Source organism: Astatotilapia calliptera, chromosome 3 (genome assembly GCF_964374335.1).
Source record: "Astatotilapia calliptera chromosome 3, fAstCal68.1, whole genome shotgun sequence".
NCBI lineage: Eukaryota > Metazoa > Chordata > Actinopteri > Cichliformes > Cichlidae > Astatotilapia > Astatotilapia calliptera.
Genome location: NC_137424.1, coordinates 5,987,296 through 6,012,802, shown reverse-complemented (window position 1 = coordinate 6,012,802; position 25,507 = coordinate 5,987,296). Strand labels below are relative to the sequence as shown.

At 43.3% G+C, this 25,507-nt stretch overlaps 2 protein-coding genes across 2 annotated transcripts in view; both read right to left on the bottom strand.

The window, feature by feature from the left end:
* The window catches only part of LOC113011576 (protein NLRC3-like), a 471,371-nt gene that overhangs the window by 152,804 nt on the left and 293,060 nt on the right, over window positions 1-25,507 (bottom strand). The window lies entirely within an intron of this gene.
* On the bottom strand, window positions 1,869-24,156 carry LOC145422782 (protein NLRC3-like). Its single transcript, XM_080294583.1, has 6 exons — window positions 24,123-24,156; window positions 22,096-23,920; window positions 21,427-21,600; window positions 9,854-10,027; window positions 6,987-7,033; window positions 1,869-6,838 (listed from the first exon to the last, which is right to left on the bottom strand). Exons 1-6 carry the CDS (start codon window positions 24,154-24,156, stop codon window positions 6,300-6,302), a joined length of 2,793 nt encoding a protein of 930 aa, XP_080150709.1. The 3' UTR covers window positions 1,869-6,299.

The window sequence follows — 25,507 nt, the reverse complement described above, 5'->3', positions numbered from 1 at the left end:
GCCCTTCCTTTGGCAGTTACAGGACCTCCTCTTTACTGCTGTCTGGGCCCATAACCTGTTAGCAGAGCTGCCCTGTGCAGCATTTATGGCATAATACTTTTAAGGGAGAATAAAAAGTCGACACATACATCTCATTCCTGACGGAGGACTCTACCACAACCCCTCTCCAGTCCATTCACAGAGTCATTGCATGATAAGACATGGATAGGATATGGGCGGGGCCTTTTACCGTCATTTTATTAAGGCACAAAGTACAAACACCTGTGGACACATAATCCAACAGAAATGTATAGAAACCAATCATTTACTGACAGCATGTCTGATGGAAATAAGTGCAGATTATGTATGAAGTCTAACTGCACACAGTAACTGTGTTACAATAAGGACTTAACAGCGCCCTCTGCTGGAGTGTTTCAGTACTGCGTTAACTAGAATACACCACCTCCTCCTCACACCACCTGCTACAGCTCTACTCTTCTATGACTACAGTCATCCACAGCACTGATGTGAGGTCACATGGTTCATATGTAAGGAGCACAGCTGACCTCAGGTCAGTTTAATGACTGTGAGCAGCAGCTGTGTTATTGTCACTGTGACAGGGAGACACTCTCAGACACAGCGCTCATGTCAGCTTGTTCTCATGCAGGAGGATCAGGAGCTCCATGTTTGTCTTTCTGTTTGAATCATGATGTGTTTGTGCCATCAGAGTCTGTCATGAGTACTCAGGGTTTCACAGCAGCTCTTCTGGATGCTGACGAGGACTCCAACCTCATGTTTCACCTCTCTGAGCTTCTGATGTCTGTGAACACTCGTGTTTCTTCTCTGGGCTCATCTGGACAAAAACACCTTTCTGTGTTTGGCTGCAGCCTCATTCTGACTGACAGGAAGTGTGTTATCCATGAGCTGCACTTCTGTGAGGAAGTTTCCTGCTGTGTTTCCTGTCTGTGGACAAACACGAGTGTTCCAGCTGAGGACTTGCTTCCTTCCACCTGTCCATACAGGACATCACGCTGTCTGCAGCTCTGTAAATGCAGCTCCAGGTCCTTCCACGTGCTGCTCTGTATTTGTGCAGTTTGTAGTGTGTCCTGGGAAACGTAGCACACATGGTGTTCTTCTGCTGTTTCCTCCTTTCACTGAGTGTGAAACACTGACGCTGTGCTGTTGTTCACAGAGGGGAGCTGATTCTAGCTGCAGCTGGACTCTGTCATCTAACTGAATGTGTTGGTGCTGATCACGGGGCTCTGAGGGGGGAGCAGCAGGAGGACTCTGGATGCTGACGTCAGTGTATCTGTGGAAGCTCCCACAGCGTGTCTGTCATTCAATATTGTGCTGTATATTGTATCTATGCAAAGATGAACAGACTGTGTGTTCACTGGTCTCTGTGCTGCAGCTCTGATGTCATCATCACTCCCTCCTCCACCCTCAGCAGTCCCAGCATGCTGCTGTGGTGCACCCCACCCTCACTCTACACCTGAGCCACAGACCACACCCTCCACCTCAATATACACCACAGTTTTCTCTGCTGTGGAAATGAGATCAGGAGGAAATCATCATTATTATTATTTAATAAACGCTCACATTAATGTGGGCTTATTTGTTTCATATTAGAAACATTAGTTGAGTGTTTTTAGTATAAAATGGTCAAAGTCCCTCTTTTTGCTCCTCCCCTCACCTGTGGATGGGCGGTGCTGTTACCGTGGTGACAGCTTGGATGTGTTTCAGTCCTGCCTGGTTATCACTGCAGGAATCTTTCACATTTATTACAGGTAATAACTCTGATTTTTCTGTGTATTATGAACCAAATGTATCCTGATACTCACAGAGATGGATGAGCAGAGGTCACATGATGAAAGAACAAACATGGAGTCTTTGATTTATTTAGATATTTATTGATGAATGCAAACAAACCTGACACTGAACCATCGTCCAGCAGAACAAACCTGATCACATGACCTGCTGACCCAAACAGTGCAAAGCTCCATGGCAACAACAACAAACAGCCTCACATATGTTAACAGAGGCTGTTAGAAGCACAGAGTCTTTACAGTCTTTCTCCTGTTTGGACACAGATCTCTGCACATCTTCATCACAGTTACTCACAGACGTGCAGAGTGTGTGGATATCAAAGCTAAGTTTCCACCATGTTTGTAGTCTGTACTGGGACTCATGGAGCATCTCTCTATGAGCACTCAGTGCGTCCCAGTTTAACCAGCAGCCTTCACACCACACATCACACAGACATGGAAACTTCAAACTTCAGACTGAAGACACCATCAGAAATAAACAGATTGTGATGAAGATGAAGAACTGGACCAGTTTGCTGTGGTTTCTTCTGTTCCTGTCAGAAATAAGAGTCTGGCAGCACTTTGCTCTCCTTCCACATGTTTAAGGAGGAAGTGAAGAAGAGCGAGTGAGTCGTCTTCCTCTGTGGGCCCAACATCAGGCAGCAGCCACGTATTTTTAAAAACCCAGCACACTGCTTCAGAAACACTGAGTCCAGGTGACCAGAGTCATGTGATCAGTGAGGTCTTCACTCAGGACGTCACTGCTTCAGGACCTGATTCAGAGGTTTATGAGGACGTGGATCATTGGTGCTGATGTTGTGTGAGAGCTGGTGAACCATGGGGAACATAAATAACAACCAGGCCATCAGCAGTTCTACCCCCAGCTCTAACACCTACATAATACACTATACATATAGTTATTGTTAAGGTTCAAATATTGAGGAAGGAGAGTACAAACAACCAGGTCCAGAAGAGCTTGGTCAAACAATTGATTTTAATGAACACAGGCGTGGGGGGACCAGCGCCGTACGCAGACAGCGCTGATCTCCAACTAATCAAAGCATAAACAGATATTTTATACCATCGGGGTTTGAATTTAATGACGCCCCTTCAACGTCACACAGATACATACATACATACGTCAAATCAAAACCACAATGACTTTTAACACAGTTTGAAAAGAACATTATCTCTATCTTCATGGCAGATGTTTCCTGTCAACCTTTTGACTGCCGCTTCTCCAAAACCACAGACCATGCTCTGCAGTAAGATACCACTTCTGCACGCCCGCAGTTGCAAGCAAACATGATTAACCTCTCACCTATAACTGAATGTATCTACTATGTGTGTGTGTGTGTGTCACGACCTCACTTGGCACTCTGTGTCACCTCTCACCTACTAACACTCGCAGTCAAACAGAGGCCACTCTCAAATGTGTCAGCAGTTTACTAAAACTATATATGTAGTATATTGAATAAATGTTTTAATCAAGAACCTCTACTAGAAGCTTAATAAAAGAATATAAAAGTATAAAAGATAATAATGAACAACCTGGTTATTCAAATAGCATCATCCAAACAGCTCCTCAGAATCAGCTGCACTTACACTCTGCTTTTAGTTTCACTTTTGCAAAAGCACGCTCTGCAAACCTGCAGTTTCCTGTCAAGACTTTGCACAGATGGACTCAGAATCAACAGAATCAGCCCATACACACTTAAGATTATAACAAGCATTCAAAAGCATTTAAGATCACAGATTCAACTCAACAGTTTAAAGTGGTTATAACTGCACCTGTAGTAAAGGCTAATTGGGTACCAAAATGTTTAAACATCTGAATGCAATATCAATGCTGTAGATTATATTATTAATGCAATGGTAATGATGATGATTATTAACAGTAGCAACAAAATAATTTCCCTGATCTCCACATTATATAGGTTATAGTATGTTCTATATAAACGTAGCTGAAGCAGTTTCATTTGTAGCTTCACGCTGCACTTCACATGTTTGTCCACCAGATGGCAGCACAGAGGCCTGTGTTGGAAAGCTTTGAGTAATGAAGCGTTTTCAATCCAAGCTTCAGAAAGCTTCATGTAGTCATCAAGGAAGCAACCAGGAAATATCTGCTGTGTGTAAAAACAGCAACACAAGAATCCAGGATGAAGACAAGAAACTCAAAGCTCACAAAACAGGTGGAGCTAATTTTGTGACGTGTTTCTGTAAAAACACCACAGAAGTGAATCATCAAAGTTTCCATGTGAGCTGATGATGCTGCTGCAGAGTTTCTGTGAACCTCCTGTGACCCCGCCTCCTCATACAGAGACATCTGATTGCTCTTCAAACTGCATCACATGGACACATGTGATTGTGTGTTGTAGTATTGATCCCAATGCTGGTATCAGTCCTGGATCAATAACACTGGATGGATGTGTTCAGCATGGAGCCCCTGAGCTGTGTTACAGACAAACATGGAAACTGACAGGTCTGTGTCATTCACAGTCTGTAACACTTCTAAACAACAGAGGCTGACCCAAGTGCCTCAGAGCCAGGCACGCTCACATCACAGCTCTCTAAATAAGCCAGTTTCAAAATAAGAGCTGAAAGCTGTGTTTGCTTGTGTTAGCTTATTATTGTGGAGACTAACATTCAGTGATCATGTGTTCAGACTCATAATGATTACTCTCAGAAATCCTGATCTTTGTATTTACTGTGTGTTGGATCAATAACTGAGATTCATGGTATCACACAGCTGTGCTGCTGCTGATGTCAGCACATCTGGAACAATACGAGGTATCTGCTACCAGACTGAGCAGGACGTGAGACCTGTGGACTGTTTAAAGCTGTCCCTCCACAGCTCACTCAGACCTGATCCACACCTCAGTGATATTCTCTGACTTCCTCAGTAGAGACAGAAACCATTCAGATCTGGGACCATCAGCTGACTGATGATGTCACACAGACTGTGTTTTTCAGGAACAGTGATTCTGATGTGAGCCTGCTAGCTGACAGCAGACCTGATGAAAGCACATGTTCACATCTGTGAGGACAGACTGGACTCTTTGACTGCACCTTGGTTCTCCTCAGAGGTCTGTACAGGAGCATGTCCACCCCCACTGAAGATCTCAGTCACTGTGAAACATAGAAAGCTGCTTGTGTGGCCTCTGCCTCACATGTAGATACAGCTACAGGTTTCTCTGTCAGTCAGACTGAAACAGTGTCCTGATGCTGCATCATTCAGCTCTGTGCCCCAGTCAGCATCACTGGGAGCTACCAGTGTTTCTGCCCTTTTCCTGTAACACTACACTCAGCACAGGCTCAGCTGGTATCCAGTGTTGGACTTTGGCTTCAGCTGCTGTGATAGATCCTCTAACATAGATCAGCTCTGCTACACGTTGTTAGATAAGTGCAGCTGCTGTCATGTCCTGATGTTTCTCTGGCTCAGCAGCTTCTCCATCAGAGGTTCACATGGAGCTGATCCAGTATCTCCAGTAACTGTTCTGTGCCTCACTGGTTCATCCTTCTGTCTGTGTGACGTCAGTCAGATGTTGAAGTTAAACTCTGTAATCTTCACTGTGTCACAGAGTTCAGTGAGTCCCGTTATTCACAGCATCAATCAGATCATCAGAGAACAGCTGATCAGCAATCAGTGGTGCCAACAGCGCCTCCTGTGGTGAGAGGATGCAATAATGCAATGTAGCATTTTTCCACTCAACACTTGCAGTCATGGAAACTGTCTGTTGGATCTGTGTGACGTTGCTTTCTTGGTTAGAGTTCCTCACAAATGTCCAGATGATTCTTCTAATGAGGCGTCGACCATGTTTGCAGCTCTTTGGAAGAAAACGTCGCCCTTTGCCATCCTTACTTTTCTTTGACTTCTTCAAATGCAGCTGAACTCCAGCTGGTATTTTCTTGGACTTTGCAGCTGTTTCTGGTCATCAGTTCATTCCTGCAAACCTCTGAAGCTGAACAACAATGATGCTGCATTGCTGGCTGATCCCAAAAGGTTGATTCTGTTCATCTGGACGTTTTCAGAAACGTTTGCTCACTGATCAGGTGACTTCTTCAGTCTCAGCTGACTGCAGCTTTACAAGCTTACAAACAGCACATTTGCACAATGACTGAAAGCAGCAGCACCTGATATATATGATACTAATATAATACATATACATATATAATCCATACTAATGATGAAGGAACTGAGCTCACAGTCCATTGTTCATTCAGTGAACTACTCAGTTTATTTTGGGCCTCAGAAATGCTCACTCTGTTTGTACATCACTGTCAGCAATAGACTCATTCTGCTGTGTGGACAGGAACACATGTGACATCACTTCCTGTTTGTTTGTGACTGAAGAAGTTTACAAGGAATCATTTAGAAGAGTTTCAAACATCAACTGATTGAATCCATGAATCTGAAAACGTGTTTGTGAGTGAAAGAGACAGACATGTACAGACTGAACTATCTGTTCAACAGTCAGAGTGTTTCTGTAACAGGAGACACTCTTTACACTCCACTCAGCACAGGGACACTGAGGAACCAGACCAGACCATAAACCCAGGATAAAGAGTTTGAGTGAATGTGGTGTTGAAGGTGTGGAGGTGGATCAGAGTGTCAGAGGAGACTCTGTAGAAGGACAGAGTGCCAGCAGGACAGTCCACATACACTGCTGCTCTGTTAGAGACAGAGGAGGAGGAGGAGGAGGAGGAGGAGATGAGTGTTTGTCTGTAATTGTGCCAGACATGACGAGGACCATCATCAGAGCAGCTCAGACTCCAGGACTGATCATTGTATCCAAACACACAGTCATCACTGTCTCCTTTCCTTCTGATGCTTCTGTAACTCACTGATATATCAACGCTTCCTCTCCACGCGACCTCCCAGTAACAGCGACCAGTCAGACCATTTCTACACAGCAGCTGAGGACAAACATCAAATCTGCCTCGATGATCAGGATATGACTGAACCTCCTCCACATGTGTCACCTTCCTGTTGTTGTCAGACAGTTGGAGCTTTGTGTTCACTGTGTTTGTGTCGATTGTGAGTTGACAGGAATCTGATGGAGAGAACAAACACAATCCAGCTGCAGTTATTGATCCATCATCTGTTCATTGATTGACACTTTGATGATGACTCCTGACATGATGAAGATGGTTGAATGTGTGCTGCTTTGTTTTCATGAATCCCATTAAAAACACACTTACACTTCCTCAGACCTGGTCTCAACCATCGGACTCCAGCAGGCTCCACCCTGAAAGGAGGAGGGGGGTCAGAGCAGCACAGTCAGCATGCACACATGGACATTACATGGCTCTCACACACACACTGTTACACACTGAGCTCAAAGCTCGGCTCCACTGTTTTATTCAAAGAAATCTACATTTATTTATCAGCACATTTAAAAACAGCTTGAGCCAAAGTGCTGCACAGAGTAGAGAGAAAATAGGAAACATACACAGTAATGACTATAAAGACTGGTCAGGATTGAAAGCTACAGAGTACAAATGTGTTTCCAACCGGCTTTTAAAAATGTCCAGTGTTGGTGACGACCTGATGTGAAGGGCGACTGTTCCAGAGTTTGGCTGCAGCCATCGATAAAGCTCACCTCTGTTTTTACGTCTAGTTCTGGTCAGAAGCTGCTTATCTGCAGACCTGAGGGCTCCACTTGGATTCTTTTGTTAAAGAGAGATAAGATGGAGCCAATCCATTCACAGATTTAAAGACAACCAGATCTGGAAGTGGATTCTACCACGTACTGGTAACCAGTGGAAAAAGCTGGTGATGGGTCGTCTAGCACAGACCCACCGCTGGAACCAGACAATTGATGAGGGAGAGAACTGTGACAGCGCCGTTCCTTCACTTGACCTCAGTCGCTCTCGTCTGCTCCCTCGTAACACTGCTCTTTATTGAGCTTACATGAATATGCACAAGTTCATTATGACGTCTTACACAGGTATGAACAAAGAGTACCAGTCTGTGCATAGTGTGTGTGTGTGTGTGTGTGTGTGTGTGTGTGTGTGTGTGTGTGTGTGTGTCTGTGTGTGTGTGTCTGTGTGTCTGTGTGTGTGTGTGTGTGTGTGTGTGTGTGTGTCTGTGTGTCTGTGTGTGTGTGTGTGTGTGTGTGTGTGTGTGTGTGTCTGTGTCTGTGTGTGTGTGTGTGTGTGTGTCTGTGTGTGTGTGTCTGTGTGCGTGTGTGTGTGTGTTCCAGATGTGACCCTGTGACCCCAAAGCTGGTGCTAAGAGTCCAGCGGTCCCCCTAACAAAGGGCTCTTATACTTAACCAGACACAGAGCAGGTGTCCTCCTACACCAGGGGTCTCAAACTCGCGGCCCGCGGGCCAATTGCGGCCCGCAGGACGATAGTTTTTGGCTCCACCTTAATATGAAAATGTAATGTTAGTTTGATAATGTATGACACTTTACAGTGTTGTGGGCGGAGCTGAATTAACCCACCAATCAGGGTAGGATATGGATCTCAGGGGACACCAGCCGGGCTTGATGCAAGCAGGGAAACATTTCTCAATGAGTCAAAGTTCCAGCAGCGTTGCCCTGGAGTGTTTCTTTCTTTCTGTGCCTGGCTGGCTTCCTCCTTTCTATTGGGCAAACGCCGACATTCGCCCCAGCGCGCTGCGTTCACAACACTTCAAAAAAAGTTGTTTTTTTAAGTTGCTGCCCAGCGGGACATTATACGTATATAGATTTATACACACGTCAGTGGGATTTAAAGTTATTTTTCCACAGAGAGAGATCTCATATTAACTCTCACAGTGATGCGTAGGCGGCGGGATAAAAGAAAAGTCATGAACTCAATGCAGCCCAATTTAGTCTGCAGTCACATAGCGACACCTGTTCATCGGCAACAACAGTCCCCGGTAACCCGGACTAATTATAGGGTCGCACCGTAATTTGTGGCTCCATGTTTTTATTTGCATCACTGCGTTTGCATTGCAGCAAACATGAACATTACATATATTTCAATATAATGTAAAAGCAGTCAAAACAACTAACATCAGAAACAGCTGATGTTATTTGTTATATGTCACGGTGTCATTTCCGCTTCTTTCTCCTGTAACAACAGCCCGGCGCCGTGAGCAGTCGCCTTTTTTGCGCTCGCTATCCCTGCACTTTCTACCATCTGCAAACGCCACGGTGTTCGTGTCGTCATGAAAGACATGAACATCGAGCGTAAAAACAAAGGAGACTGCTACCGGCTTTTTATCTGCCGATCGCCGTGCTACGGTTGCAAGAAAAAGAAGCAGAAATGACGTTCTCTACGCGTTGAGACGTTCCCCGTCCGTCGGCTAAACGCTTGATTGAAACTTCAATGCGACAGTGACACCAAGTAGAATTATAAATGTCACATAGCCCCAAACATGTCTTTTTCAAAGCCTGCGGTGAAGAGAAAGGTTGGTGATGGGCACCGACAATTTCAGGAAAGTGGGAAATGCAATATTTCTTTGTTGAGCACAGGGGCACCCCGACCTGTCTTATTTGCACAGAGAAAGTTGCGCTGCACAAGGAATACAATTTGAAACGTCATTACACAACTAGACATGCTGAGGTGGATGCAAAATACCAGGGAGACGAGAGAGCGAACCGGGTTGCCAGTCTTAAAACAGATCTACTGAGGCAGCAAGATTTCTCCAAGAAAGCAACCAAAGAGAATAATGCAGCAGTCGGAGCCACGTGGTTAGTGAGATGATTGCTAAAGCAGGGAAGCCATTCACAGAAGGTGCATTTGTCTAAAAGTGCATATTGCAGGCTGCAAATATAGTCTGTCCGGTTTGTCATTATTTAAGCTTCCATTTCCAAATGTTAGCTGACACTTTATTAGGTACACTGGTATCTATCTCAGGTACACCTGTGACCTAAATGTTCCTGCAAACAGACTCCTTGGAGACCCCTACATAAATATCCATGAACTATCCAGCTAGACTAGTGTGTCTGTCCCTGAAAATATTCCTACATGTGTGATTGTTCATGTGTCATCTGCAGGAAACAAACAGGAAGTGAGTGAAGGACACAGGAAATGTTTCCAGCTCTTCCTCCTCTATCAGACATTCTCTCCATACCTGAGAGTGTCCAGTCTCCAGCCTGGATCCTTCAGTCCAGCCGACAGCAGCTTAATTCCTGAGTCACCTGGATGATTGTAGCTCAGGTCCAGCTCTCTCAGATGGGAGGGGTTGGAGCTCAGAGCTGAGACCAGAGAAGTACAGCCTCCCTCTGTGATCAGACAGCCTGACAGACTGCAGACACACAAAACAACAATCTATCTGTCAACAATCGTTTTCTCTTTGTCACAATAACATCTATCCATTTACATCCATTCAATGTAACTTTATTTATAAGTGACAATACCCAACAGACAACAACAGTCATCTGAAGCTGTTTAACAGTGTAAGGTAACCGCCTCCAATATTAGAGAGAAAGCCCCAAACATCAGACAATTGTGGAGATACAGAAATTCTTTTATTGCTGCCATATAATCTGCATCATTATAACTGCATTAATAATGTTCTTTACAGCATTATTCCATCTAATAATATTTCTCACAGTATTGATATTGCATTAAAGTTGTCTATTGAACATGTTCATTTGAGGATCCTTCCATTATGTTAACTTTTATTACAAGTACGGTCAGAAGTATTTCATACACATTGCATATTTGTGCTTATGTCGAGTTGATGTTCGGTTCATTAAGGGTCTTAAGCTTCACTGGCGTGACTGTCCAGGTGATCCATGCTGAGGGAAACTAGAACAGGATGATTGCATGCATGCTTACAATACATATAACACATATAATCTAGGAATGCGTCAGGCCTGAGGCCTTAACTCATTTGGTGTCTCACTATATTTTACTCTACTTGGCAACAGATGACCAGAGTCAATAATTAGCCCCAGAGACCCTGAGGGCTTGAAGTTTATTACCTTGTATGGAAGGTGTTACAGAAAAGAGAAGTTCTGTGTCTGTTTATAGCCATTAAAGATGTACAAGATGTACCATTAACTGTGACTAATGTCTGGAACATATTTTACTCTGACTATTTTTATTGACGCCAAGGGGGGGGGGGGGGGGGGCGTGTACCCCACTGCTTTGTAAGTGTCCACAACATGTATTTTTGTCAGAAGACATAGGCTGATGTTTTCTCCTGTGTGTTAATAAACTCATCGTTTGATTGCACTTCTCTGGGGCCTCCGTGGTTTGTCTCACTGCTCTACATTGATAGATTTCGCGACACAATCCACTGTGAGCAGCACTTGGTGATGGTGGGAAGAAGAACTCCCTTTGACACAAAGATCCTCCCAGTGAAAACAGGCTCCAGGAGGAGCATCTACCATGACTGGTTGCAGGGTGAGGGGAAAGAGAAGAGATGAGCTCAGAGAGACAAGAACAAAACAGAGAGACAAAAGTTAAGGACATGCAGTACTGACATATAAAAGCATCAGGAGTGAAAAGAGGGGAGAAGAAAGCAGAGCATCATGGGAAGTCCACCAACAGCCTGAGCCTATAGCAGCATAACTAAGGGATGGTTCAGGGTCACCTGATCCAGCTCGAACTATAAGCTTTATCAAAAAGGAAAGTTTGAAGCTGATCTTCAAAGTAGAGAGGGTGTCTGTCTCCTGAACTCAAACTGGGAGCTGCTTCCACACCCAGTCCAACATAGCCAGGCTGAGTCGTTAGATTAGTCCAACGTAAAGTCAGAAAGTCATTATTTATGTCACATTTTAGTGCAAATGTAGAAAAACTGTCCAAAAGTTATTTCTAAATCTGATATTAAACAATTTAAATGGTGAAAAAAGCTGTAAAGAAAACAGAAAGAGTGAATAAAAGCCTCTTTAGAGGGTCACCAGTTTAAAACTCAGACATTTAAACTGGTGATTCTCCTTCTCTGCTCCATTTCCTCTCTAGACTTCCTGTTGCTAGGAGGGATTTGATTGGCTGAACATCCTTTTAGCCTTTCTTTAGTTCTTTGGGTGCTAATCAAAGAGGAAAACACACGAGTCATGTGACGTGACATAAGGAGTGCTCTGATTGGTTGGGATTGACAAACTATGGTGCTGTTTGCAAGCTTCGCTTTGCAGAGGCAAGAAAATCTTTTAGATAGGGATGAGATGCTCCACAGTGACGTTTCCACACTTTGGAGCTTCTGAAGTGCAGATGTTTGGAAACGCTGCTCCAACGTCTGGTTCAAACACTCAGATCACGTGACCTCAGCTGCCACAGGTGGCATACCTGCGGCTTCCAGGCATTGCCAGTCTCGGGAATTCCCATTTTTCATCGACTGGTCTTTTTGACCCTTTTAATGGCTGAATGATGCTTTTATATCACTGCTTCAGTTTATTCCACACACATTCAGTCCTATCAGCAGAGAGAGAGCCACACACTGTCTGTAACATCATTAGAAGATCTCAGTAAAAACAGTAAAAACTGCTTCAAGGACTAAATCAAACAGGCACCAGGGGCCTGTTCTTCGTACCTCGCTAAGTAGGTTAGCTGGATTTGATTGTTGACGATTTCGCGTGATCCTGGATCGTTCGGTTCCCCGAAGCCCATCCGGGACTTGCTGTCATAGCAACAGAGCCGTAAGCGTAAACCTGCTCGGGAGCAGGTTTACTTTATGTAAACAGGATTAGATCGCGGCCACGCAGGTATGTCCGCGTCATCTATACGAAAGCAACAGCGATATTCCACCACTGTTTCACCATAAATAAATAACATCAATGTAACTAAAGATAATGCAGCACTTGATCCTTTTATTGATGTCACACAGATACATACAGGTCATTTCCTAAAAAAGGGAAATGTACTATTAACATTCTATTACATGTATGTGATTATTACAGATGTAATTCATATTTCAGAGTAGTAATTGTAAATTACTTCGTGTAATCAAGATGAGAGACCACGGCTATAAAAGCGAAGGTGGATTTGGGAAGCCTGTCGCAGCCATGTCCTGTCCGTATACGCGACCAACCCATTGAGGAAGGTGCAAGATTGATAAGGAGAGTCCTCAGAATTCAGCGTATATTGCGGGATAGACAGAATCCTTTAGCTCAGCGCGACAGTGTGCTCATAGAGAGATATCGATCTTCCCGTGAGGGTATTATTTACTTAACCAACTTGTTGACAAGGGGGTGCAGGACCACCACCTGTCTTTGTTTTGCTCCGCCCTTTTCTTGGTTGCTGTTATGAACAAACTAACAGAGTATTTCAGGGTCTCTTTCCAAGAGACTAAAAGCAATATAAGTGATAAATATTACCATTCTGTAGAATATTCTTATATTTCACTTTTACTTGTTCCCATGTTCTAGTGGGTCCTGTTGTGGCTCTAATGTGAAAGGGGATATAATATAACATATTATAATATAATATAGTGTAATATAATATTGGATAATATAGTGTGAAATGATAAATCTACCCTACCGCCTACTGGTGTTGGCCAGAGGGGCCGATGGCGCGATATGGCAGCCTGGCTTCTGTCAGTCTGCCCCAGGGCAGCTGTGGCTACAACTGTAGCTGCCTCCACCAGTGTGTGAATGTGAGAGTGACTGAATAGTGGCATTGTAAAGCGCTTTGGGTGCCTTGAAAAGCGCTATATAAATCCACTCCATTATTATTGTTATTATTAAATTACTTACGAGTTTAATTTGTCAGCAACTTCCTGCCAGCCCTCGCTCCTTGCTTTTGCAGCCTTTGCAGTGTTCCCTTGCGTTCTGATTAAACTCTGAAACTCCTGAAATCCCTCACTCAAGAGTTCTTGCTCTGCTGCCGAAAAATACCGAGCGCGCTCCTTCGACATTTTCGCCGACCAATCAAAGGGTTGCCGATCAATGTTTCTACTATCGATGCGTAGCCCCTGTTGGGCGACCCAGTGATCTCACATTACTTCATCCAGCTGTACTAATCGTCAACAACAGGTGTGTTCGGAGAACCGGAATAGCGAGCTCACGGTTAGCGCGATGATTTGGTCTTGGATGTGTCATTTGATCTTGGATGTAGTAAGCGAGGTACGAAGAACGGGCCCCAGTTTTCAGCTCTGTCTGCGCTCTACTTTTTTCTACTTACAACAGAAAATAGGATGTACTGCATTCAGGGATATCATCCTCACTGTCAGCTGTTACTCACAGACTGTGTGTAGAAATACAGAAAATACTGATCCTATAAAAAGGAAAGCTAGAAAAACACATTGATTCCAGGCTCTATTTTCCTTTTTGAGTCTGTCAAATCCAACAGGACTTGTGCAGGTTCACTATGAGCCAAACTCCAGACTGACAGTGAAACATCAGGCCAGTGTTAGAAGGTAAAGTTCAGGAAAGTTTTTTAATGGTTCAGAAGATGTTCAGCTGAGGACGACTTAAAGATGTGCGTGAAATGGAGGCTTCTGATTGGTCAGAATGAGCCTGTGAAAATGGGACAAACTTTGTATAAAGAAAGAAAACACATTTAATCTTTTCATGGAAATGTATCTTTTTCAAAGTGATTCCAAATCAAAGCTAACGCCACGCCAGCTTGTAACTTTGATTGACAGTGTGTAGAACTGATGACACAAACTCCCAGAAAACCTCAAAGTCAACATAACGCATCCAAAGCTTCACGGCTGGGAGCAAAACATGAGGCCAACAAACAGCTGTAAACCTGTGTGCCTATTACAGTAAACACAGCAGTCTGTTATGTTTGACTAAACTGATGTATTGTGTGTCTGTAGTTGTGTTGTGAACTGTGCTGGGCTCGTCTGTGTCCCCGTTTCACAGAACAGCATCTTCAAGATGGCACAAATGCTTCCAGTGTTTCAGTTTGACGAAGCCTGGCTTTGCCCATCGCTGCTTTTAAAACAGTGTTTGTGCTGCCAAGGACATCTTGTATTGGTCTCATGTCATGAATGGGAGTGTTTCAGGAGGCAGACTGAACCTTTGATGAGTTTGGTGTCTTAAACTGAGGAATGAAAGGACACGAGGAACAAACTAAAGAGAATCTAAAAGAGGCCGGCAGCACATGAGGAGGAGAAACTGACACTGACATAAAGACTGAGGGAAGGACAGAGCCATCTATACAGCTGAGGTCAACACAGGAGGGTCATGTGACACAGCTGAAACTCATCCAGACAACGTCTGACACCAGAGACCATACTTACCAAAATAAAACAGGTTATAATGAACAAAAATGAGTGGAACAGCGGAGTGAACTGAGCAGCAGGAGGGAGGGCGTTTCTCCAAAACATGTGTCCATCAAAATTATGGACAGTCGTGTATATTAAGTAGACTTGTTCAGATTTGTCCAACACTTTTCTCTGTCAGTGTTTCACAGAATATCATCAAAGAGTCATGATAGTGACCATTAGTGTCACTGTGGAGATGCTTATTCCAGCATCACTGACTTCATGGTTCCAGTTTCCATCACTAAGGACTACATGTAGTGATCCTGCTGTTAGCCATGTTAGCATGTTAGCTCCAACAGGTGGTCAGTGTGAGAGCGGTGATATCAGTGACATCTAAACAAGGAAGGAAGAGACTGTTGAAGGCAGCGAGCTGTGACTGCTGTGAACAGTGTTCTCACACTATTTTCTCCCTGTGTCAACATACATGAGGCTGCTTCAGCTGCAACACACCACAAACACCTTTATACAACTAAATATACTCAGAGCGCACTGCTGTGGTTGCTGTGGTAACCATCCATATATCCAGCTGTTTGGGGCCGAGTCTGCTTCCTCATCCTTGCTTAAACCCTCAAAGTTTAATGTGTTTTTGACTTGAAGCTTTTTGGGATTTGGTTTTATTTGTTGTTCTACACACAATAATGAAGAGCACATGTTTATAGAGGCACATTCAGACCAATGACAACAGTCCATTCACACTGACCTCCTTCCAGCAACTTTTAGGACAGCCAATAGCAATTTTCCTTACTGAGGAGTTGGCAACACTGCCAGGAGCAGTGGGTGAATGGCAGCATCACCATGAAGGATTAGAATAAAAATACATCATCATCCACAAAGAAAACCAGTCTGAGTGTCTGATGCTCTCGTTATAAAACCGCAGTCGCAGCTTGTGGCTACATTTAGCTGGTTTGCTAGTTAGCTGGTCTGCTAGTTAGCTGGTTTGCTAGTTAGCTGATTTGTTCGTTAGCATGGAGCTAACCTAACTCACTAGAACATTTGATGCTAAACTGTCTAAACTGTGTGAACAGCTTTCATTGCTGCTCTGTGTTACTCTCCAGCCTCTCTTTAACTCAGTCCTCTCAGTTTTTTCCTCGTTACAAACTAGAAAACCTTCTTTTTCAGCTTTTCCACACCCGAGCTGTGGCTAAGGTGCTACCAGCATGCAGGCTCGGTCTGTGTCACTCAATAGTTACACTCCTCACCCAGACTAACACCACTCCACAAATTCACCACTAGGAGGCGCTAAAAGACCACATACAGTGAGATCATCACTAAATGTCTGCTGTGTCTGACGTAGGGTTGCCAACCGTCCCTTGAATAACGGAATCGTCCCGTATTTAGAAACAAAAGTACACGTCAGTGGCGCGGCTGCCCCTCTGTTGGTCTTCCTTGGTCTCTTGTGTTCTAAGGGCCTGTGGATGTCTGGAGTTTTGATCTCCTCCATACCTGCTTCATGCCCTGGAGGACGGGGCTGTGGCGCGTCCATGCTCACAGGTGTACACACGGGTGCTCACACACACAAACTACACCCTTTTTGGCTCCTACCTCAAAGCACACTGTGTTCTGTTGATCTTATGTGCTGCACAATACAGGGAGTGCAGACTTATTAGGCAAATGAGTATTTTGTCCACATCATCCTCTTCATGCATGTTGTCTTACTCCAAGCTGTATAGGCTCGAAAGCCTACTACCAATTAAGCTTATTAGGTGATGTGCATCTCTGTAATGAGAAGGGGTGTGGTCTAATGACATCAACACCCTATATCAGGTGTGCATAATTATTAGGCAACGTCCTTTCCTTTGGCAAAATGGGTCAAAAGAAGGACTTGACAGGCTCAGAAAAGTCAAAAATAGTGAGATATCTTGCAGAGGGATGCAGCAGTCTCAAAATTGCAAAGCTTCTGAAGCGTGATCATCGAACAATCAAGCGTTTCATTCAAAATAGTCAACAGGGTCGCAAGAAGCGTGTGGAAAAACCAAGGCGCAAAATAACTGCCCATGAACTGAGAAAAGTCAAGCGTGCAGCTGCCAAGATGCCACTTGCCACCAGTTTGGCCATATTTCAGAGCTGCAACATCACTGGAGTGCCCAAAAGCACAAGGTGTGCAATACTCAGAGACATGGCCAAGGTAAGAAAGGCTGAAAGACGACCACCACTGAACAAGACACACAAGCTGAAACGTCAAGACTGGGCCAAGAAATATCTCAAGACTGGTTTTTCTAAGGTTTTATGGACTGATGAAATGAGAGTGAGTCTTGATGGGCCAGATGGATGGGCCCGTGGCTGGATTGGTAAAGGGCAGAGAGCTCCAGTCCCACTCAGACGCCAGCAAGGTGGAGGTGGAGTACTGGTTTGGGCTGGTATCATCAAAGATGAGCTTGTGGGGCCTTTTCGGGTTGAGGATGGAGTCAAGCTCAACTCCCAGTCCTACTGCCAGTTTCTGGAAGACACCTTCTTCAAGCAGTGGTACTGGAAGAAGTCTGCATCCTTCAAGAAAAACATGATTTTTCTTGAAGGATTTTTCTTATTGTATTCTAATTTTTGCGTCATAACTTTTGCACTGTCCACTTCCTGCTGTGACAAAACAAATTTCCCACGTGTGGGACTAATAAAGGTTATCTTATCTTATCTTATCTTATTTTCATGCAGGACAATGCTCCATCACACGCGTCCAAGTACTCCACAGCGTGGCTGGCAAGAAAGGGTATAAAAGAAGAAAAACTAATGACATGGCCTCCTTGTTCACCTGATCTGAACCCCATTGAGAACCTGTGGTCCATCATCAAATGTGAGATTTACAAGGAGGGAAAACAGTACACCTCTCTGAACAGTGTCTGGGAGGCTGTGGTTGCTGCTGCACGCAATGTTGATGGTGAACAGATCAAAACACTGACAGAATCCATGGATGGCAGGCTTTTGAGTGTCCTTGCAAAGAAAGGTGGCTATATTGGTCGCCGATTTGTTTTTGTTTTGTTTTTGAATGTCAGAAATGTTTATTTGTGAATGTGGAGATGTTATATTGGTTTCACTGGTAAAAATAAATAATTGAAATGGGTATATATTTGTTTTTTGTTAAGTTGCCTAATAATTCTGCACAGTAATAGTCACCTGCACACACAGATATCCCCCTAAAATAGCTAAAACTAAAAACTACTTCCATTGCCAGGAGCAGTGGGTGAATGGCAGCATCACCATGAAGGATTAGAATAAAAATACATCATCATCCACAAAGAAAACCAGTCTGAGTGTCTGATGCTCTCGTTATAAAACCGCAGTCGCAGCTCCCCCGTCCCTCTTCTCAGCTGTTTCTCTTTCCCTCTTTCTTTCTCCCCTTCTTTCCCCCAGTCAAGTCTGTCCTGTATTCAGTAAGTGAAAATAAAATAAACAATAAAAGGTGAATCAAATGGACCATTATGGCAAGGCTGGGATGGTCAATTTGGTAAAGTAAATCCGTTGGGCATCTTTCTTTGCCTTTAGACAACAATTCTGATGCAAAAGAGCCAAACGGGACAGGCAAAAAAATAAATAAATAAATAAATAAATAAATAAAAAGTACACGTCCCGTATTGAGCTCCAAAGGGACGCACTTTGTCCTGTAATACAGAGAGAATCAAAAGTAGTCTATAAATGTTAATGGAATTAACGCTTTGTTTGAAAACATAATTCCCAGCCCCTCTCCTGCTTTGTGACCAATGACCTTACGCACGAGTATGACAATTCAGATTACCACTTATCTCATTGGTAGAGGAAAGGTCGCTCGCTGAGAAAATACCAGAAGACAACAGATGACCACAAAAAGAAGCATGGCCAACAGGGAAACAAACGCTGACACTGCGGTGCAAGTCTCGGACGACAGTACACCTTCGACCAGCAATGTTTGTACCCCACCGAGAAAGAAAAAAAAAGGCTGCATAAGTGCAGGGAGGAATGGGAAAATGAAAACACCTCGCTGGAAAAAGTGCGCGATAACACCTATAAAGCGCACTGCACTGTGTGCCGTCGCACTTTTTTCATAGGCCATGGTGGACTGGCAGCATGCTTCTAGTGGTGGGCACATGAGTGGCATGAAAGCTCAGGGAACCCTTAACCAATTTGTTGTTCACCAGGCCATGGCAGCAGAAGATATGGTATGTAGACATTGTTGTTGTTTTTAAACCCTCTGGTTAAGGTTAATGTGGGCATGTGCAGTGAATATCAACTCTATGTGGCCAGAAGTGTTATAATATAATTTATTTTGTGTAATAAACAACTGCAAGGATAGATGATTACAACGAATAGATGACTAATACATAAAAGTAATACATAGATTAATAATGATGATGAGTTAAGATGCGTAATCATGGGAACAAGCAGGTTTACAAACAGGAGAAGCTGATTAGCATTAGAAAAGCTGAAATAATACCTCAACTGAAGCCAGCTGCACTAAATGCACTTTATGTGGACTGTTATAAGAATGTTTTTCTTTCTATTGTTTTCTATAAATTTATATAATTTTAAGTTAAGCAGGACAGAGTTCTTTTAAAGAAAGATTAACTTATATTCTTTAAAGTTAAGCATGACAGGCTTCTGTTTAAGAAAGAGACCTGTTTTATTGTGTTAATGTTGTCATTTTGCGCTACAAATAAATGGCTAAATGATCATTTGTTTCCCATGTGTTCATATCACAAAGAATATGCATCATTAAATCAACTTCAAGTCAAATGGTTAAAAAAATAATTTCACACACACAAAAAAGAGCTAAAAAATTCACCACACTTGGAAGGGTGGAGACAACTGGGTCGCCCGGCCCTGGCCACGAGGTGTCCCAGGAAGTTGGCAACCCTAGTCTGACGGTGACTTGGGTTTTTACTAACTGGCTACATGAGCATGATTAGCTGCAGTTCTATCTTTGTAAAAGAGACTCAGCAGCAGATTAGAACCAAACAGAAACATTTCTACTTTTTCTGCAGCACCAGCTGGATGCATGGAGCCTAAACTCCAGTGACAATGAGACACATACAGTGTGACTGCTGTGACTTTACAGCTGGGCCTCATTCACATTGGACTGTGGGAGGAAGCAGAGTATCTGAAGACAACCCACACAGGCCACACTATCACCCTTATTTAGAGAAGTATAATGAATTAGCTGATAAAGTAATAAATTATTTGATATTTCAATGAAAATACTTTTTAACAATTGTTTAGAAGTCAACAATAATAGTTAAATAAAAAGAAGCGTCAAATCAATAAACACGCAATAAAACCTTGTACAGCTGAAACTCATGTAGACAATGTCAGGGGAGGAAGTAAAACTAAACCTTTGACACCAGAGATGAAAACTACCAAAATAAAACAGGAAGTTAATAACAACCATGAGTGGAACACCTGAGTGAACCTAGTAAAGGGAGAATACATCATCATCCACAAAGAAAACCAGTCGCAGCTTGTGGCTGCAGTTAGCTGATTTGCTACTCAGCTTGGAGTTAACTCAGTAGAACATAGAATGCTAAACTGTCTAAACCAGGGGTGTCAAACATATGGCCCGTCGGCCAAATTCAGCCCCTGAGATAATTTCATATATCAGTTATTAAAGAATTTTCAGGGTTGCTGATATTCCATGGCAGCAGGGCTGGGACTTTATTCTGATGGACACATCATGTGGCCAATCACATTAAGAGACAGCCTGGGATCATGCCACTATTTAAAGAAAGGGATGGGGGCAAACGTTCAGAAGAAAGCAAGCTTAGTGGTACAGGCCTGGTACACACAGACACAGGTTTAAATTCAAGCGTGTCAGGAAAAAGTGAAAGCATAAAATGAGCAGCATCTGGCTGAATTTCAGTGATATTGGAGACGGCAAAGCTGAGTGCAGAATTTATAAATTAGAAGCTGGATAAAGTGATACCCATTTTCCATTGTGAAGGACAAAAGGTTTCAAACTTGTCCAGGCCTTAAGGTCATGTCCGTTCTCTTCTTAGTGGTAGTAAATGTATAAAATTAAGACTAATGAAAACACTGAATTAAAATTGCTTCCTTTAAAAACACCAAGCTTACAGTTCAGTTTTGAATACTACATATATAAACTATATATAACAAAGTGCCTTTGAATGGCAGGGATACAGAAATGTCTGTATGTAGCACAGAGCCAGTGCTCACGGTCTGAATGAGTGTCACAGACCTGAATGTGCATTTAAAGAAATTTATAATTAAATTTCTAATTATGATCTTCAGCACCCAACACCATGACTATGTACATATTGATGGGTGTAAGAATATTTGTGTTGTGTTCTGTGGATTCAACTCTGCAAACTCATCAGTAATTTCATCAGCAAGTTTCTACTTAGACAGCAATAAAACAGAAAGCAGTTCCCAGGAACTACTTCTTGTTTTAGAATCTTTCAACATAAGAGTACTTTGCACATCAGAACACCCCCATATCTCCTCTTATTAAAGGATTACCTTATTATTAATTTGCTAATTCTGCCAGTTGATTACAAAATGCTTGATCTCACCTGAGAGTTTCCAGTGTACAGTGTGGATTCTTCAGTCCTTCAGACAGAAGCTTCACGCCTGAATCCTGCAGGTTATTGTTACTTAGGTCAAGCTCTCTCAGATTAGAGGACTGAGAGCTGAGACCTGAGGACAGAGCTTCACAACTTCTCTCTGACAGGTTACAGAGACTCAGTCTGAAAAATAACAGAAAAACAATTAAAAAAAAACTTACTTTTGATCAAGTGTAATGAGATTACATAACATTTAGCAATATTCCATTCTCTTTTTGTCAAGAAAGTAACGAGCAACATGTGGAAACAATCAGAGAGAGAACAGAGAACAGAGCAGTAAAAGAACAGTGGATAGTTCAATAGGCTTTTGGTATCAACAAAACGTGCCAAATTTCTTTATTTTGTCATCGTTTAAGAAGAGTTCATGATTAAAACTCAGATAACAACTCAAGGCCAGGTCTGGGTGTAACTTTGATGACAGTTACACCCAGAAAATTTTCAGAAATGCCGACAGGTATTCAGTATTGAACAAAATGAGTACTGATTATCACTTAACAGTTGTATACACTTTTCAGACACCAGCACTCATAACTGTGGTTTTGGGGGTTATTTTGTTAGTGGTTTTAGTTGATCACACCTGCTTTTTGTCAACGAGCACATGAATACAAATGTACTTACAGAGCTTTGTTGGAGGCTTTGACCACTGGCAGCAGCCTCAGAAGAGCCTCCTCTGAAGCAGAGTATTTCTTCAGGTCAAACACATCCAGATCTTCTTCTGATGACAGTAAGATGAAGACCAGAGCTGACCACTGAGCAGGAGACAGTTTATCTGTGGAGAGACTTCCTGATCTCAGGGACTGTTGGATCTCCTCCACTAGAGAACGATCATTCAGTTCATTCAGACAGTGGATCAGATTGATGCTCTTCTCTGCAGACAGATTCTCACTGAGCTTCTCCTTGATGTACTGGACTGTTTCCTGATTGGTCTGTGAGCTACTTCCTGTCTGTGTCAGCAGACCTCGTAGGAGAGTCTGATTGGTCTGCAGTGAAAGACCCAGGAGGAAGCGGAGGAACAAGTCCAGGTGTCCATTTGGACTCTGTAAGGCCTTGTTCACAGCACTGTGGTGGAAGTGTTTCTCTACAGATTTTACTTCTTTTTCAGGTTTTTGTTTCCAAAACAATATAGACCATATGGACTTTGTTTGTTGTTGTTCCATCAGATTGAGTCCAGAGTTGATGAAGGTCAGATGGACTTGAAGAGCAGCCAGAAACTCCTGAACACTCAGATGGATGAAGCAGAACACCTTGTCCTGGTACAGTCCGCTCTCCTCTTTAAAGATCTGTGTGAACACTCCTGAGTACACTGAGGCTGCTCTGATATCGATGCCACACTCTGTCAGGTCTGATTCATAGAAGATCAGGTTTCCTTTCTGCAGCTGATCAAAAGCCAGTTTTCCCAGAGACTCCATCATCTTCCTGCTCTCTGGACTCCAGTGTGGATCTGTCTCAGCTCCTCCATCATACTTGACCTTCTTCACTTTGGCCTGAACCACCAGGAAGTGGATGTACATCTCAGTCAGGGTGTTGGGCAGCTGTCCTCCCTCTCTGGTTTCCAGCACATCCTCCAGAACTGTAGCAGTGATCCAGCAGAAGACTGGGATGTGACACATGATGTGGAGGCTTCGTGATGTCTTGATGTGGGAGATGATCCTGCTGGCCTGCTCCTCATCTCTGAATCTCTTCCTGAAGTACTCCTCCTTCTGTGGGTCAGTGAACCCTCTGACCTCTGTCACCATGCCAACACAGTCAGGAGGGATCTGATTGGCTGCGGCAGGTCGTGTGGTTATCCAGAGGCGAGCAGAGGGAAGCAGTTTCCCCCTGATGAGGTTTATCAGCAGCACATCCACTGAGGTGGACTTTCTAGGGTCAGTTAGGATTGTAGTTTTGTGGAAGTCCAGAGGAAGTCGACACTCATCCAGACCATCAAAGATGAACACAACCTGGAAGTCTTCAAAGCTGCAGATTCCTGCTTCTTTGGTTTCAGTAAAGAAGTGATGAACAAGTCCCACCAAGCTGAACTTTTCCTCTTTCAGCACATTCAGCTCTCTGAAAGTGAATGGAAATATGAACTGGATGTCCTGGTTGGCTTTGTCTTCAGCCCAGTCCAGGCTGTATTTCTGTGTTAAGACTGTTTTCCCAATGCCAGCCACTCCCTTTGTCAGCACTGTTCTGATTGGTTCATCTCTTCCAGGTGAGGCTTTAAAGATGTCTTCTTGTCTGATTGTTGTTTCTGGTCTGTCTGGTTTCCTGGATGCTGTTTCAATCTGTCTGACCTCATGTTCATCATTGACCTCTGCAGTCCCTCCCTCTGTGATGTAGAGCTCTGTGTAGATCTGATTCAGGAGGGTTGGGTTTCCTGCTTTAGCGATGCCCTCAAACACACACTGGAACTTCTTCTTCAGGGTGGATTTAAGGTTACGATGACAAACTGGAGCTTGAAGTTCTGAATGAGAAGAAAAATAAACACTCAATTCCAAAAAGAACTAATCTTTAAAACATGTTGCTCCATCTTCCATCTCTGGAAAATGTCTCATTTATCCAGCAGCTTAAATCTTTAGATAAATCCTCTTACTGCTCTGCAGACGGTCAGCCAGCTCCTCCTGCTTCATTCTCCTCAGGAAGTCCACTGTGATCTTCACACATGCCTCTCTGCTGCTGCTCCTCTGACTCTCTAAGCATTCTGGGTAACCTCGACTCAGAACCTTCTGGAACTCCTTCAGCTCGTTCTTCACAAAAGTGATGATGTTGTCCTCCAGCAGCTGGAACAGAATATTTATGAATGAGCCAATCAGACTGAAATCATGGAGCCAAACATCAGATCCATGTTGGACACACTGACGATCCACTGGTCTACAAAGAGCAGCATGGAGATGACTGTGAACAGAACAGATGTAACAGTAGTTGTTGTACATGTACAGACCATAAATATGGAGTCCAGCTGTGTTTGATGCTGCTGGGCAGACTGACCACTGGGAACCTCTGAGCTCTGCTGGTCCACTCTGTGGAGGAACCATGAAGGATTAGATCAACACAGGATAAAGATCCAGGAGTTTCTGCTCAAATAACTTCATCTGAATCAAGTCTGTCAAGTTTTAAACTCTCAGATTGTGAACATATCAGTAATTTTCAGTCTGTTTTCATGGACGTCCTTTCAGTGGTGATGTCAGGGATGATTTTGAAGAAGCTCATTAAACTGAACCATCAGCAGATCACTGCTCCAAAACCAGAACATGATCCGAGTCTCCCTCCACCAGCAGAACACCAGCTTTACTAACGTGGTAGATCAGTGTAGTACAGATCAATAACTGATGAGTCATTTGATCAAAATCACTGAGTGCTTCACGTCTGACCCTCTGATGCTTCTGTAGACATTTTGCATATTTAATGAATGTCTGACAGTTTTACATTCATTCTATGAACACAGTGGAAATGTTGTGTTATAGTCTCCATGTTGTTTCCAGCATCATAAATTCTTAAGTTCAGAAAATTAGATTCTTTCTTCACAGCTGAAAAACAACAACATTTATTCTCTATTGAAATCTGCATCGTCCACTCCAAAGGTCACAATCTGAAGGTAACATCTGGTTTTGTTCCCTGTGGTTAACTCTGAGCATCAGTATGGTGGGATTTATCCACTACATCCACACCACTGTGGTTCAGTGTTGTCCTGATGGAGTAACAGCAGCCAGTATGATCCAGGCTTTAGCTGCTGGGTCTCTGTGTGACCTCTCAGACTGTTTAACAGATCAGACACAAAGAGAATCAGAGCAGCTCTGTTCTTTAAAGACAAACATGAACCCACTCAGGTCACACTTTCCCCACAGATATGAGCATCACTGTCCTCAAACAGCAAATGACCAAGTCGAACATTTGGATCTTTTCTCTTTCATTGTTTTCTTTTTAATGAATCTTTGTAACAATCTGAGGATGTTTCAGGTCATATTTATCCAGGAAACACAAACATGTAAAGGAGTCATCACAGCTCTCTGACCTCGTTGCTCCAGGTTCACCACTGAAGACTGGATTGCTG

What these genes read in the sequence shown, in the direction of transcription:
- LOC145422782 (XM_080294583.1), bottom strand. Translation starts at nt 24,156, where the DNA reads ATGCTTAGAGAGTCAGAGGAGCAGCAGCAGAGAG. An exon ending in AGAGGAGCAGCAGCAGAGAG is followed by an intron (nt 23,921 to 24,122) that starts GCATGTGTGAAG and finishes CTTCTCATTCAG; the next exon opens with AACTTCAAGCTCCAGTTTGT. An exon ending in AAAGCCTCCAACAAAGCTCT is followed by an intron (nt 21,601 to 22,095) that starts GTAAGTACATTT and finishes GTTATTTTTCAG; the next exon opens with ACTGAGTCTCTGTAACCTGT.